This window comes from Patiria miniata, unplaced genomic scaffold (assembly GCF_015706575.1).
Source record: "Patiria miniata isolate m_02_andy unplaced genomic scaffold, ASM1570657v1 HiC_scaffold_20, whole genome shotgun sequence".
In the NCBI taxonomy this organism is placed as follows: domain Eukaryota; kingdom Metazoa; phylum Echinodermata; class Asteroidea; order Valvatida; family Asterinidae; genus Patiria; species Patiria miniata.
In genome coordinates this window covers 38444437-38461348 of record NW_024037059.1, presented here as the reverse complement: position 1 = coordinate 38461348, position 16912 = coordinate 38444437, and the positions used below count along the sequence as shown (strand labels likewise).

Below are 16912 nucleotides of genomic sequence, written 5' to 3'. Positions count from 1 at the left end.
GGTGCTGAGGGAAACTTTTATATCGTTGGTGTGCAATTCAAGATTTTTGTCCCCCCCCCCCCGTACACCACTAGCGCTGTACCCATTGTGTGTACATAGACTGATGCATGAAAAGATTCCAGTGAATGGCCATTCTCAATCAACTAATATAATATGGTGAACTACAGGACCAGCTTTTCTATATTAGGCTTTAAGGTGCCTTATTGGTGCCTAACAACAACACTACTGACCCTTGCATGAGTGAAGCTCTTCCCAATAGAAAGCATACAGAGAGCGCAAACCTCCGCCAAGTCTGAACAATTCCCCGCCATAATGTCAGTTCACAAAAGAAATACTCGCATGCAGTCGCACATAATTACACTGAACTTCATTTAATGGCACATTTTAACATGTCAACAGGATTGCTCATATTCTGCAATTTATTAAAACTTTAGCAATGTTGGCGACTTTCCGCTGATCCGTCCTGGTATGTTGTTTAAGCCGTCATACGCCGTGTTATGCGGCCTGCGGGCCACGCCGTGCAGCTACCGGACAAAGGCCACTGTGCAGTCATGCGTGTAAGCCGGTAAAGTGAGGCATGATAAAATCCCGGCGTCAAGTGGTTAATGTGGAGTTAAAAGCAAAATTGTGGAATCTGGCCCTATAATCCCAATCCAGACTCAGATCCGGATCACTTCCAAAATCTAAATCGATTTGTACTTGTACCAATCAGGACCACCCCTAAAAAAAGATTCATGAAAATCCGTCCATAACTTTTTGAGTTATCTTGTTATTTTAACAAACATTAATACCCCGACCAACCAACAAACAAGTATACGCCGAAAAACCAAACCTCCTTGGTACTGGTCATAAACAGCATGTGAAACCCGGAGAGCGCCCCCTTGGACGCGCCGTATTGTTGACGTCACGAATTTCGCTTCGTTTTCAATTTCGCTTTCGCGTGAAGTACAAGTACATGTATGAACGAACCGGGCTTTAGCGGTCACGTACATGTGTACATGTACATGCAGACATGTACATGTAGTCGTACGGACTGGGGCTGCATAAAATGTGTAATGTAGGCCTACATTGTACACCGTGCAAATGTACATTGTTGTGTACGTAGCTAAGGTTCCGGGCCGTACGACACACATGATTCAGTGCGCAGTGTATGACATGCATCGACTCGACGCCCGGCCTGCCTGCTGCGCCGCGCCTTGTAAGTTGTAATTTGTATGCAGTCATTTAGTTAGATGGCGAATTCGTGAAATCGAAAGAACCTAAATTATAAGTTAACATGCAGTCAGGAGTCACTAGTTTTTTACTGCTAGTGCTAGTGGTAAGTTTTGAATTAATCCATGTTAAAGGGGATCTCTACTCGACAAGCTCCGCTTTTTGGGGATCCCCTTCCACCATCTCTAATTTATTAGAAAATAATATTAATGCGTCCAAAGTGTATAAATATATTTTGTAAAACAAGCTCGAACTTTATAATACCCAAAACTACATGTAGGCCTATGTTATGTATTTATGGTGGTGTACCCTAACGTGGCGCACTTCGAAGCATACCCAAATTTCCTCGTGTAGTGTTGCCAAACCTCTTTGTTGACAAACCTCAAATTCATGCAGTGAAATACTGGTACTTTTACCTTATTAATGCTTGCTGTTTAACCTCTGTGAACAATTTCGGTTTCATAAAATTTAAGCCGAAATTAAAAAACGGTGGCGTCCGGAAATTGGGCACAATTTGGCGGAGTGTTCCCTAACGTGGCGCACTTAAATAAATCTCGGGAAATTCCAAATTAACATTTAAGAATTTCTGAAAACTTGATAAATTCTGATAAATCATTATTATCTCTACTTACATACCCAGCCAGATGTTTGTCACAAAATTATTTTCTTATTTTTCGGGGCATTTTCAAAGGGTTCACTTTGCACTTGAAAATAAAATCGGAAAATCACGCCAAAATAAGTTTTTCTTTTAACTTGGTAGCGGGTAAATAAATTTGCGATTTATGAACGGGAGTGTTTATAACTTGATGAAATTTCACTTTCTGTGAAATTTCAGTTAAAACTTTTGCTCTAGCTAGGCGCTACAGGCGAAAAATCAAAGTGCGCCACGTTAGGGGGCGCGCCACGTTAGGGTACATCAACAATATGCCTTGTCACATAATGAAATGAGATGTGGTAAAAATAATAAAGAATGAATGAATGAATGAAACAAAGGCAGTCTCGTCTGTCAATCCAGGTCCTTTCTCTACTAATAATGGTCAATCCTTGAATTGATCCTGTTGTGCCCATTCTTGAAAATCACGCATTCTCGAGAATGGGCGCGCATTCTTAAGAATGAGCGCCCATTCTTAAGAACGAGCACGCGTTCTTAAGAATGAGCGCTCATTCTTAAGATTGGGTGGGAATATCACGTGCACAATTTATGAATTTTGCCCAATCATAACAAACATTGCACGACATAATTATGTTAAATGAATTGTATAGCGGTTAAAAGGGAAACAATTCATATAAAGAGGAAAGAAATGTTCTATGCTTCTGTACTCGTATAACTACGATAATTTGAATCATATTAAACCTGTTATTATTGCTTTTTACCTGCCTACTAGCTACTTATGGGAAGTTTTGTAATAACGGAGGACTGGGAACTAGTCTGGGAAGTGCTTTGTTTAGGCTAGACAAGTACAAGTCCCTGTATGTATCATATGGGTGCCACGAAAAAAAAAACGATGTCCAGAAGCTGCCAAAATTGCTCTTTTGACTAGATAGAATCCAGCTCTGCGACGTTATGGTGGGGTGTGAACAATAAATTGGTGGCAATTTAAATGGGAAATAGCATTAGCACTATGGGATGTCGCAGTATTCATTCTCATTCTTCACATTCTTCATTCTTACGTCCCCCCCCCCTCTTTTATTATCCCAAAAATCGGAATTCTTTCTTATTTATTCTTGTTTTTTCCCCCGGTCCCCTCCCCCAATACGCGTATACTCTTCATGTCCACTCTACTTTTCAGCGCCTTGCGTTGCAACAGTATAATTATTAAGAATCAGTGAACGAGGATGCAGCTAGACTTGCCAAGCGCAGCCGGTGCTCGGCATCGACAAGACCGTTATCTTGTCGCGCATTCTCAAGAATGTGCGCTCAATCTGGAAGAGTTATTTTTTGCCAAGATTGAGCAAGGATCCAGTTGCACATTCTCAAGAATGTGCATACCCATTCTCGAGAATGCGTGATTTTCAAGAATGGGCACAACAATCCTAGCTCCATTACCTGGCCACATAGGGTCGTGGCGCGGTCTACGGTCATCCTATTCCTGGTCCCAAAATGGAAAGATTCTCATATCTTCAATCTTGCCATTTCTAATTTTTCCCTTCAGTGACCTATCGCTAGTATCAGCCATCAGTAAGGGATAATATGTCCTAAAAAGTCAAATTTAGCAGGGAGAATATTGAAATATTTACTGAGAAAATACTTAGGCCCCCTACAAAATTTTCAGACCAGTCTCATGCAGTACAACAGGGTGAAAGTGATGGCCAGATATATGGGAATCTTTCCCCGAAAATTTGGGACTCTCGATTGCTGTATTAGTGTAGGCCTATATTGCTTTGTATGGGTCAGAGTCCCAAAAGTTATGAACGGGAAAGTTTAAAGCTTGATGAAATTTCAGTTACTGTGAAATTATTTGAGGTAAAACTTTTGCTGTAGCACTAAGTACAAAGTAGCAGTTAGACTTTTAGAGACGAAAAAGTTAAATTCCTCATGTACTTGTCATGCTTGTCAAGTTTTGCATGCAGCCCATACATCCAAGTAGGTGGATTTAACAAGTGTGAAATCGTTCTTTTTTCCTCAATGCAGTGGTGGATATGGAGTTTACGTTTTCCTGCTTGTTGACCATCCAGGGACAGTCACACCGCACACGGTGACTGATTTTTCGAAACCCTTGTCAGGGAAACAGATGAGGAAAAACATGTGATAAAATAATCATCAGCCCTGCAGGAAACTGGGTTCACGGACCTCGCAAAGTTTGGATCGCCATCCATGTGATGTATGAGTCAAAACATGATTGCCATTCCACATTCTCAGACTCAGAATGTAAATTGTAATCAGATGATGTTAGAATTCAGTTGATGCAACAAGGCCTCCAGTGGCGATAACAACATTATGGACTAATGTCATGACTGTACAGCATTGTGCAATGTTTAAACAGTTTACCCCTCTTGTACCTCTTGCCAAGTTCTTTAATATCTTCAGACTGCAGAATGGGCAGCAAAAAAAATTGTTCAGAGAATAAGCACGTTTGGCAGTTAGGCCAAGGAGGAATAAGAACCTTGAACTGTTTTAAACAATCGATGTGTTTGGAAGACAAGAATGGTTTTTTGTTTACACACTTGCTGAATGCTTCTGAAACTGTGTACACAAAAACTTGATTGTATGTACAATGCACACAAGATAAGACATGACTGTGCAAAAGCATGTTTTGTATTGCATACTGCACAGCCTAGTTTTATAAGAGTACGTGGTAAAATGCACGGACCAATTCTGATTCCAAAATGCAGTGAGCGTGCACCTTAAAACTGACCCAGAAAAAAAAGAGTTTAAGTGGAGCTTCGTATACAAATTGAACGAGAAAATTTAAAAAAAAATGGCAAAGTGGGACTGTTTTAACCAACTGATTAGTCGACTCTTCTACCGATACGGTCGTTTGATTGCACGGCGCCCGGGCATATTCCTCATCGTTCCGCTCATTATTGCGGGCTGCTTGAGCTCGGGGATGATTTTCCTGACTATCGAGACTGACGCCGCGTACCTCTTCACCCCGGACAACAGCCGGGCTCGGGACGAGGTGGCAGAGATGTCCAGGCTGTTCCCCGTCAACTACGAGAAGTTTCTCCCAAATCGTGTCCTGACGACTCAAGAGTATGGCGGCAGCGTTGTGGTCACCGCGAGAGATAACAGTAACATTCTCCGGGAGGAGGTCATGGCCGAGATCATTCATTTAGACCACGTGCTAAGATCCCTGGAATTACAGGCCTGGGGTGCCAACACCAGCATAACCTATGCTGACATATGTTGTCATTTCACCCACGACGAGTGTCTAGAAGATCCCGTCTTGAAACTATTGAACTACTCGTCCAAGAGCGTGACCACCAAGAACCTCACGTATCCATTCTCCTACCTCGATCTCACCGACCTCTCATTTTCTCCGTCGGATATTTCCTTTGAATTTCCAGATTTTTTTGACGGAAGCTCAAACATTTTCCCATTTGACCTGGAAAGTGTTCCTGACTTCAGCCTGCTCATTCCCACCGGGCCACAGAACATCAGTGTCAATATCGGTGCATCGCTAGGGGGTGTCGTCCTTCACGAAAACTCTGACATCATCAAGTCTGCCAAGGCACTGAACATCATGTACTTCCTGCGCTCCGGAACAGAGGAGGAACGTGTCTTGGCAGAAGAGTGGGAGCGAGCATTCTTGAGTGCCTTTCAGACCTTATACGGCCAGTACCTTTACATCGAGGTGGCGGTGTTCGCCTCCACTACACTGTCAGACGAGCTCATCGCCATGGCAACCCGCGTCATGCCTCGGTTTTGCCTCACTTTCAGTCTCCTGATATGCTTTGCGGTGTTCTCATGCATGATGTCAGACTGGGTGTTCAGTAAGCCATGGCTGGGACAGTTTGGCGTCATATCGGCCATGTTAGCGATAGCATCGTCCATGGGCCTACTATCGTACTGCGGTTTGCCCTTCAACGAGGTCTCAGCATCCATGCCATTTCTTGCAATAGGTGAGTGGATCTATGGTACTCCCTCACTTGGAAGGTTTTCTCCAATGCTGGTCAGCTGACCAGCGTTGGAAAAATAAAAGTTTTCTTGAAAATGTCAGCACACCAGGAGCCCCAATTTTACAGGATGCTTTGGACTGTCATTCCCTAACAATCCAGTAAAATATTTTGTGATAATTTGATCATTTCGTTTTTTGATGTTTGCAAATGTTGTATCTTCCCTTTAAACCTGTGACTTTGCAATGCCATACTCGGTGCTCTGACCAACTGACCAGTAGGGCTAGATACACGTTCATGAAGCTCAGGTCTTTGTGAACCGGTGTCCTATGAAATTTGGGCTCCTATGTTATCTGGTCTCTTTTACCTTATATGGACTATAACCCTCACAGTACACATGGCCAGTTTTATCTTCACTTTGGAACTTTTTCTTCACTTGGCCATACGCAATACAGCCAAGGAGTCCGTATTTTATTAAGTCCAAATTGCACACTACACCGGTACTGTACTTTGGAGGTTGCAGGTTCAGAACCAGTTTACGTCCATTCCTTTGCTCAGCCTTACATGTATATTATGAAAGCCGTGTCTGATGTAAAACACGAGTCTATGGGAGGACGCAGCCACTTCTATAGGTGCATGTGTAATTGCCAGCCGCAGCCGTGAAATTCTGAAGCAGCCTTCATTCTCATTGCACATTCTGTTCACACAGGCATCGGCATCGATGACATGTTTATCATGCTGGCTGCCTGGCGCAAGACATCCATCAAGCTCCCGGTTGAGGAGCGGCTTGGCCAGACGTACGCCGAGGCAGCCGTGTCCATCACCATCACTAGCATCACTGACGCCCTGGCCTTCGGCATCGGTTCCATCACCACACTACCGGCGATCAGGGTGTTCTGTCTGTACAGCGGAGTGGCCATCATCTTTGATTATCTGTACCAGGTAAGCGAGGTTCAATTGTCGTCAAGTCTAAGCAATCGCAAGTCAGTCGCAAGTCATCGCAAGTCAATCACAAGTCGTCCAGTCTCAAGCCCAGTGGCAGTCTCAAGCGTCAAATGAAATGTCACAAAAGCGTTCCTGTCTCATTGTGAGTTTCCTGTTACTGGAACCTTACTTGTGATTGACTTGTGATTGACTTATGATTTGACTTGTGATGGCCTTGGACCACAATCCCGTAGACAAGGTTTGCAAACACCCCCTCTACCTCTATCTTACCGAACATGCTTCACTGTGACACTTAAAACCCCTGATATTCGTGTCCGCAGATTTCATTCTTCGGAGCATGTATGGTTTACACCGGACGGAGGGAGGCCAAACGCAAGCACTGCACGACCCTCAAACCCGTACTACCCAGGGACGAGGCCCCCTCGAAGATTTACCGTCTCATGTGTGCTGGAGGGGTGTCCAAGCAGTCTCCCACAGGGGAACCCAAAGACCACGCTGTCATGAGATTTTTCAAGGACTACTACGGCCCCCTCATCACTACACCCATCGCCAAGATCGCTACGATTGTCTTGTACTGCGTTTATGTTGGTGGGGCCGTATTCGGATGTCTTCACATGACAGAAGGGATGCAGTATAAAGATATTTTTTCCGATGATTCGTATGCCCACCACTACATGATCGAGCGAGCGGAGTATTTCACAGCATTCGCTGCACCGATTTCTGTGGTTATTACCGAGCCGGTGGCGTACTGGGAAAAGGACACGCAAGAGCAGATTGAGAATGTCACGAGGAACTTTGAGGACCTTGACAACATTTACGATTCGAGATTCACGGATTCGTGGTTGAGAAAATATCTCGAGTATCTCAAGACGGAGAATACCCAAAGTGACTCGGATAACACTACAGGGCTAGATGAACAGACGTTTCTTACTACACTTCAGCAAGACTTTTTGACGAACCCCCTCTTTGAACCATTTGTCCTGGATGTGAAATTTGAAAACATTTCCGGTCGGAATGTGATTTCCGCCTCGCGCTTGATCTTCATGCCTGGGAACGTCAGCACGACAACGGAGGAGAGCAAATTGATGCTGGACGTACGAGCGACTGCAGACAGTGCCCAGCTGCCGCTCATAGTCTCTTCCCCTCCCTTTGAATTCTTCGAGCAGTATTTGGTGGTTCTCCCTAACACCATGCAGAATCTGATCATCGCTACCGTCTGCATGTGTATCATTTCGCTGGTGTTCATTCCCCATCCCGTATCAGCCGTCATGATCACCGTTTGCGTCATCTCCATCGAGCTGGGCGTCATCGGTTTCATGTCCATGTGGGACGTCAGCATGGACGGAGTCTCCATGATCAACATCATCCTCTGCATCGGATTCAGTGTGGACTTCTCAGCCCATATCACCTACTCCTTTGTCACGGCCCCGTGCGATACCGGCAACGAAGCCGCCATCTTTGCCTTGCACAGCCTAGGCATGCCCATCCTCCAGGGGGCGTCCTCCACCATCCTTGGCATCGCCGCAATCGCCACGTCCCCGGCCTACATCTTCCGCAGTTTCTTCAAGACCATGTTTCTCGTCATGACCCTGGGGCTCCTGCACGGTATACTCTTTCTCCCTGTGCTGCTGACGCTTCTCAGACCCTGCATGCGCCTTGGAAAGTCCAAGCCCAAGCCTCCAGCAGACCTCACGACGAAAACCCAAGAGGACAAAGCAACAAAAGCGGACGATGTCCAGATAAGCCTGGATCAGATGCCAAGGACGCCACCTGAAAAAGACCAACAAACTATAGATAGCAACAAGGACGAATCGTCCATCGATGAGGAACCCAAAGAAATCGAAGGTATTTTGAGCACAAAACCAATTTTGCATGAAGTTTTTGCCGAGACGGATAGTTTAGACTGGACCAATGATGACGGATTGAAATTACCAAAGAAGGGAAACATTCTCGAATTGGTAACTGTTTTATAAATGAACCTTTTATTATAGTTGCACTGCATTCTGAGTATGCGATTTTCATGCATGGTGAGCTTGTCTTTCAATCGGTCGATTGAATTAATGATAAAGCTAACATTTTCTATTGTATAAAGTAAAATACAGATCCTTGTTATTTGATTGGTGGAACTCACATCACGTGACATTCATTGTTGCTCCCACAATGCCCATTCCCATGTGAATGGGATTTAATATTTAACACTAGTTACTATTAATCATCCTTGTTCCATGGCGTGGTATTTGTGGGAAAATGCATGCCGGTCTGCGCGCTGAGGCTGAGCGTTGTGCGTAGCGCGTATTGTTCCCAAGAGGCAGTAGCTACAGAGTTAGGTTCGGTTTCCCACCAATTTTGTATTGAAATAGAAGTTCATTTTAACTGTAAATCAAATGACAAGGATCTATATGTCAGTTGTTTAAATTAAATATTGAGTGGCTTTAGATTGTGAAATTACGCCTCGTGAAATAGAAAAGTCCAGATTTTACTTTACGATAATATTCCTCCCATTCCACTCTGAGCCACTCAATATGTGTATACTAACAAACATTACATGTCCTTATTGTTCACCCTGGGCAGTGGATTTTTGAATTCCACTAACCCTAACCACCCCAACTCCATCAAAATCCATCCCCCATTTGGGTGGATTTTGGGGGGACTTGGTCCAGGAGGCCTGGCGTGACTAAATATTGATGGAGTATGATGGACTTGGGCCTAATGGCCTGAAGCAGTGCTAGGGGTATCCCATTGATTTTACCTAGCTTTCTAAAATAAATAAAAGCTTGTTGTCTTTTCTGTCTTCACAAAATACCTCTCAACAACCCATTTGCGTCAAAAAATGCTTGTATTTATTTGTTTTCTTACTTACATTCGCTTTTTTTTTTCAAAAGAAACCAAATTCGCTTTCGCGATCTGTCATCATACCTCGCAATTCGATGTCACGGTGACTTTATTTTTTAAGAATTATCGAACGCAAATATATTGACAATAATTAAGGTAGGTTTTATTCACTTTTTTTGTGGTCATTTTGTGTATAGCTTTCGTAGTGCAATGGAAATAGTTCAGGCTAAAACTTCGCATATAATTGAAACCCATTCTGCATAAAAAAAATTGGCCAAAAAAAAAAATTCCGACCGACCGACCCTATTTTTGAAAGGCATGTAATCGGAAGCAGAATTTTTTTTTTCTTCGGCCTAATGTTTCAGCCTTATCTAACATACACGTAATAATGTTGACACATGTTCATGGGTGATGGATACCTTTATCTGATACATTTGTATGTCAATCCCTAAACTGTTTGCTTTTTGTATTAAGTTCTTTTTAAGGAAGGTGTGTGTCTACTGTTTATCTTTGGAATAATACCTCATCAAGGCCAGCAGCTCATTTCACACAAAAAAAAGTGCATTGCTTGCGTCATGCGTATAATTTATTGCACTTTGTGACTGTCAAGAAATCTGTCAAAAGTGAACTGTTGCTCAGCGTGAAATGTTGCGCAACTTACACAGTAAATTGTGGCGCAAAGCGGAGTTGCCGAGTTGTGCCGTTGCATGAGGTTTCGTGAAATCGGCTGCTGGCCGCACGCAATTGCCAAAACTTTTGTAGCCGTGCCTGGTTCTCACTAGTTCGCACTGAGCACGTCATTCATATGACATTTGACAGGTCAGCAGTCCGGTTTTAACTTGGCAAATATTTTCTGTGCTTTTTTCGCAAAATCGCTGCGCTTACAATCTCCAAGAAAATTGGGCCCTGCAGCCGATTTCACGAAAGTTATAACGCCACGGCGTAACTCCACTCTCCACTCGCCCCACAATTTATCGCCCAAGTTGTGCAACATTTCACATTGCACGACTCTTTAGCTCTGATGCATTTCATAGAAAGTTTCACAGTGAATAAGTCCCCAACTTATACTGATGGTGTAACTTTCGTAATTATTTCAGGTGGCGTAAGTTGCATGTACATAAAAACAATCGATGCAATCTCATTGGCAAGAATGTGAACAAGTCAGATTTTTCTCTAGTTTGTTTATTTGTCTGTCCCCCCCCCCACGCCCTTCCACTGTGACTCTAATTTTCACGATCTTGATTTTCCAAAAACTCACCTGTGTTGTTTTTTTATTACTTTTGTCTGACTAGCCTTTCTGTAGATTTTCTGTTAACACCCTATAAATAACCTTCGATACAGGTATGTATACAGTTAATATTTTCTTTCGTTTTGAGGTGTTGGAATGTCTGCATGCGTAACGTGCAAGTTAACATGTTTTTCTGCACTTTCTCTGAAGCACTTGTTACAAATGTCCTCCTTCAAAGAACAATTCTTCTAGCCCATCCCTCATCCCCTGATAAGCTTTCCCGAACAGGGTCTGAAATTTCACAGCACAGTTTCACCCATGGTACCATGCAAATGTCGACCAAACCACATACATGTACATGCAGTCGTGTTTTACTATACGCCTGAGGACCACCTATTGTGTTTCCCTTTGTCCCTGTACTTTAACACTTTCCCATAGACTAAGCACGTAAACGTTCGATCGAGGACAGTTTCGAACAAAAGCACCGTCGTTCAAGGACTGAAAGGATCTTTTGTTCTCCCTTTGTGTGTCTGTCCTCGAGCGTAATACAAGACAGAAACACATACACAGTCTCTTGAAGTTTGGACAAGAACAAGTCCCTGAAACTTGACCAAATTGCAACCAGCATCAGATAGCATGGTATTATGCGTACATGTGGTATCATGGGTATGTGTACATTACTAACAAACGGAGTAATTGCAGAATACCCCGCCACTCGGAAATACACCCCTAAAATCTCTGGCTACGCGATTGGAATCACTGGAAAAGAAACAATCCAACTTCCATGCCAGCTACGCGGATACTGAGTGGGGGTCCATTATTTGAGAACGAAGCAACACAAAATGAATGGGAGTTGCTGAAAAAATTCCAAGTCCGAACCAACCACCCTGTTGGCGGCTACGCGGATATGGAGTGAGAGTGCAGTGGAGCATGACGCTGCACATGCATGTAGCACTGAGAAGGTTTATTGAGGTCAATCAACCGTGACCTCATAGCCGGCTACGAGGTGGATAGATCGAGTGGCGGGGTATTCTGCAATTGTGCCGAACAGGTCCCTGAAACTTTACCAAATTGCAACCAGCATCAGATAGCATGTTATTATGCGTACATGTGGTACATGTATCATGGGTATGTGTACATTACTAACAAACTGTCCACGTAACTTGCACAGCATGATGAGGGCACATTAATCCTTGACCTGACCATGACTGGCTGACTTACTGATTGTGACTCGCAGACTCCCCGAGCCTATGAGTACATGCAATGTCCTAATATAAACTGCTTGAACTGCTTACAAACTCAGCTGCACTTCACGTAGACAACGGCCCGATTTCAAGGCTCTGCTAAACTGAATTCCGCGCTTACTGTCTCTATTCTGTGCTAACTCTGCTAGCAGAAAAATTCTGTGCTAACCCTGTAAGCTTAGAAGACGATCCTTAGTTACTGGATGTACGCATGCGCATAGGCCATAATTCCTCGCTAACCCGTGAAATACACTTGCCGTAAGCATGGAATTTTCTGCTATAGTAAGCAGGGTTTTTTTCGCTAACGGTAAAGCAGAGCCGAAAGAAAAATGGGCCCTGGTCTTGAATAAGTGAATGGCTTTTTAACTTACCAGCTAGAAACAGCATTTGGGTTTTTTATGTTGGGGCATTGCTCCTTCTCTTCTGTGCACTTTATTTTTTTTTTTACCTCAAGTACATATCTTAATGCAACAGTTTTTTGGGGTTTTTTTTTGGGGGGGGGGGGGGAGGGGGGGGTTAATCCCCGAAGCCACCTCCCACCAAGTGGGAGAGGCGATGCCTCGTATAGTACCTCATTGTTGTCAGTAAGCTCCTTTGCTATAGCAAAACTTATCTGTGCTTACCAAATTTCGGTGCTTAAAATTAGGGAGCCCCCTTGAATTGGCCTTCCTGTCTCCGTGGCACTGAAAGTGGGGAATCTGTGCTGACTTAGATAAGGACAAAATAGTTGTATTTTCAGAGCTTATAGTGCTGGAAAATGATAAAATGCACTTGTACTGTTGCATACTTTTAACGACAAGGCTGTACAAAGTATCAAAAGAAAGTAATTACAGAAAAGTATCAAGCAGCGCCAGTATCCTGTTGCATTTTTTTTTTATTTTTGTGGCGCCACTCAATTGTGACAATGTCTTCACCACCACTACACTTATGTATTGCGACACCGTTTTGTTGAGGTCACTGGTGCCTTGCACACGCACATCTTTATGTACATTATTTTTTTAATCTCTGTTAAAGTACTTGTTGAATGTACCTTGACATTGAAAGATTACGACTGTTCATTGTTGTGTAACTGGTGCAGGTTCAAAGTACTATTTGGGCCTTACATAACGTGAAAAAAAAAAGTTGTGTTTCTCACCAAGAATCGAATAATAAAATGCCCTGGCAGGAGGAATTTGTTAAACTTCTTTCAAACACTGGCCAAATTACTTCTGCTCTTGTGCAGTTTTTTTAAAGCTTTTTCTGACAAATATGATTATCCCCACATGAACAATGAACGGACATAGCATAGAGCCCTCTGACCCCCACCCCACGGCCCCTCTACTACATGTACATGCCTGTGAACACTTACACATATAGATGTGACTTGATATTTTCAGTAGCGAAGCTGTGAAGAGAAGGGCGTGCACGATCCGACCAACAGATGCACAGACTGTTGCTAGTCGAGTCCTGCCGAGGCGGACATCTTTGCAGAGTTCCCTGAAGCCTAGATGTTAATCTCAAAGAAATCTTCGGTGATGTCATAGGTATCAGACTTTTTTTCAATGTACCTACCAGTATCTATAATTTGACACGACACTGTTTTTGTGGGAAACAATATTCACTGTTTATCCTGAAGGTTTTTCAGGGCAGAAGAGTTGAGAAGTTAGCAAAAGTACAACGGTGCAAAAAATCTAAATTCTAAAAAAAAGATAAATTATAAAATAAAAAAATACACCTAATGTGGACTATTAGATAGTCATTAATGTTATTAATGAACAATGCAGTTTTATAGTGTAAATGCAAATATTAATGTACAAATGGGTATGTAATATTAGGTATGCTTGGTTTGGTTTGAGTTATGTGAAAATTTGCAGTGACACTGCGACACGAAATTTCTGTGGCGAGTTATTAGTGGCTCGGAGAACTATATACCTTATGTTTCAAACTGTTCAATGTACATGTTATGTCAGACAGGAAATTTCCTTAGGTAGGAATTTTTTTTTTTTGCCAATTTGTTTGTGTACAATCATATGGAGGTGTCTGCATGTAGTCGAGGGCAAAATGTAGAAATTGATGGTTTTTGGTAATTTCTCCTCACTTTTCCAATAAAAAAAATTAGGGTACGGGCTGTCAGAATACTGTAGGTAGGGAAACCGGAAGCAGAACTATTATTTTTTTTTTTCCTAAGGAGTACTTGACATGCGAGGCGTTCTGGCGAATTGTGACGAAAGTGGGCACTGGTTGTAGTGTAGACGAATGCAAAAAACTGAAAGGGGGTGATTTTATTTTGATTTTCAGATTTATAGAGATTTGTATAATTCAGGCATGCAACTTTTCCTCGGATCAGCTGATTTCCTCTTTTTTGACCTCCCATGTGTGTCATTGAAAATAGAAAAACACTGTACAAAGTCTTGGAAAGATGTTAATTTCCTCTTTTTTTGTGTGACTTACGAGTTGCATGCCTGATAATTTGATGTCAACTACACATCATAAGATGTACATGAAGTATAGAGTATGTGGGGGGAAAAACATGTTTTTTTTTTAAGGAAAAACAGTTGGCATCTTTCACTTTCACTAATGCATAACTCGAAACTTTTATGAACTTTTTTCCTCAGTAATTTACTTTCTTGACATGTCGATAAATGCAAACTCTTAATCAGCCATAATTTTTCAACGGAATGTCCGATTAAAGTGCAGCAAACAGTAATGTAAGGAGGATTTTATTCTCTTTTCTATCACCCGCAAACCCTTATTTCGATCTCTGCCCAGTTCTGTCTCATTTTGCCAGAATGCCGCACATATATTCACAGGGCTGTGCTGGGGATATGTTTATAGTACTTCCTCGGAAGTATACGCATCTTGCTTTTTACAGAATTAGATGGTCGAAAAAACAAACCTTTTTATGTAATAAATTAAACACAAAAAATGCTGCATCTAGTGTATGCACAGGACAGCCTGATTTAAACAGGGAATTCATTGTTTAAAAAAAAAAAACCAAACAAACAGAAGAAAACCAGAAAGACATTTATGCGGCAAAGAGGAAACGATATTATTTCAAAAAATTTGTTGTGTGTATGTGGTTGTGTGACTTTTAACTGTAAAAGTATTTAATGCAATTTTACGCCTGAATATACATGCAATGCATGTTTTTATCATTTATCATAAATGTTTGGGCAGTTTCTTATCGCATTCTTATGAATTACTTCACGCACACATTCTGTCAGTGAGGCACATTGAATGCAGTTTATTGGATTTGTTTCTTAAAGGGAATGTACATCATTGGCTTTTGCTGTAATTTTCAGAAATGAAAGGGGTAGGTATAATAGATCAAATATTGTTACACTTACATGCTTGAAATTTTTTGTTCGAAAATGCAGGAAAAACCAAGAAAAACAAAAATGTTCAAGTAGTCTGGTTCCCTGACTCCACTAAAGATAAAATGGATCAATTTATAGATGCCAGAAAATTGTAAGGTAAGGGAACCAGTCTAGCTGGCCTGCACCCGTTCATGAACATGTAACCAATAGCAAACAAAATTTGGACTAAAAAAAGGGTAAATTTGGAGCAGTAGTTGAAAAATAGTTAGGTTTTTCCAACGGTGGTCGGCCGACCACCGTTGGAAAAGTATACACAAATACAATTTTCTTGAAAACGACTTCACACCAGGTGCCATAATTTTACAGAATGCTTTAGACTGTCATTTACCAACATCCTAGTAAGGTATTTCGTAAAAACTTGGTAGTTTTATTTTTCGATGTTTGCAAATGTTGTTTATTCCCTTTAATGAACAGAGGCGTTATTGGGGCATGTACATGCAATGTTGGGGGTGGGGCACTCAATTGGCATAAACTATAGAGAGCTTAATTTTACCTTCCCCAAATTTGTGGGGAGGGCACAAGGGTGTGGGAGTGGGGGAAAAGGCCTTTAATGCCCCCCCCCCCCCTTACTTATTCTACTCTTTAACCCCCCCCCCCCCCCCCCCCCTGTCATGTAAGTTATGTCAGTGTTGGTACTTGTACATTATATAATATTGCCTTCCAACCTATAAATATGTTTATTGAAGATAACATTTGATCTTTGAACATTGAAATGAAAAACAAATGTGTTATGGGTTATATGTTGCATCATGCGATCGTCTGTTAAAGATGGCAAACACATGGACGTGGGTTATTCTATTTTAAAAATTGGGGGGAAAAGTTCTGGGTTATATTTTGCATCGCATAATAGATCATCTATTAAAGATAGCAAACATGGACATAGGTTATATTTCTATAAATTTGGGGTCCACTTTTTTTTTTTCCTATCCCTAGTTACTTGCATCTGAGATCTATGAATTTGATAATTCTGATGCAGTTGTCCTCGAAGAGTGATTATGAATAGCAAACTACCCGCCCAACAATTTAAAAAGAAATGCTTGAAGTCATTCTTAATCATAATTGTCCAGGAAAAATGTCGCACTTTGGATCCTAAATTTCCACAATTGGAGGTTTCATAAAAAAAATTCTTGAAGGCAAGGCAGCAGTGAAATGTAAGGCGTGATGATCAAATTATAAATCTTGATGATATTCAGGATGGATCCAGGATTTTCCAAAGGGGGAGGGGAGGATGAGGTGGGATTTTTTTTTCAAAAAGGGGGTGTTATGGTTGGCTAAGTGTTATTTGCAATATTGAGTGATTATGTTATTGATGGAAGGTAAGGGATTTTTTGGATTTTTGACAGAAGACCAAAATATTAAAGTGTGTTCATTTCCGTCATCGCTTATTTCAGGCAATTATTACTATTTATTTATTTTCAGGTAATTATTACTTTCTATTTATTTTCATTTTTAATTTTCACATAAAAAATCTTGTGTGACATCACAATTCCCCGATTACCCGTTTCTGTTTGTATTTCCTTATTTTGTTGGTATTTTCA

General features: G+C 41.8%; 1 protein-coding gene across 4 annotated transcripts; it reads left to right on the top strand.

The window, feature by feature from the left end:
• The first annotated feature begins 930 nt into the window (after positions 1 to 930).
• Positions 931 to 14979, top strand: LOC119729044 (patched domain-containing protein 3-like). Of its 4 annotated transcripts, XM_038201542.1 has the most exons (6): positions 931 to 1318; positions 3845 to 5775; positions 6479 to 6711; positions 7035 to 8559; positions 10839 to 10887; positions 13395 to 14979. In XM_038201542.1, exons 2-5 carry the CDS (start codon positions 4632 to 4634, stop codon positions 10847 to 10849), a joined length of 2913 nt encoding a protein of 970 aa, XP_038057470.1. In that variant the 5' UTR covers positions 931 to 1318; positions 3845 to 4631; the 3' UTR covers positions 10850 to 10887; positions 13395 to 14979. The 4 variants fall into 4 exon arrangements, with proteins under 4 accessions (XP_038057470.1, XP_038057468.1, XP_038057467.1 ...); XM_038201540.1 differs by lacking the exon at positions 10839 to 10887 and having other exon boundaries at positions 931 to 1198; XM_038201539.1 differs by lacking the exon at positions 10839 to 10887.
• The last annotated feature ends 1933 nt before the right edge of the window (positions 14980 to 16912 follow it).

What these genes read in the sequence shown, in the direction of transcription:
- LOC119729044 (XM_038201540.1), top strand. Translation starts at nt 4,632, where the DNA reads ATGGCAAAGTGGGACTGTTTTAACCAACTGATTAGTCGACTCTTCTAC. An exon ending in CATGCCATTTCTTGCAATAG is followed by an intron (nt 5,776 to 6,478) that starts GTGAGTGGATCT and finishes CTGTTCACACAG; the next exon opens with GCATCGGCATCGATGACATG. An exon ending in TCTTTGATTATCTGTACCAG is followed by an intron (nt 6,712 to 7,034) that starts GTAAGCGAGGTT and finishes TCGTGTCCGCAG; the next exon opens with ATTTCATTCTTCGGAGCATG.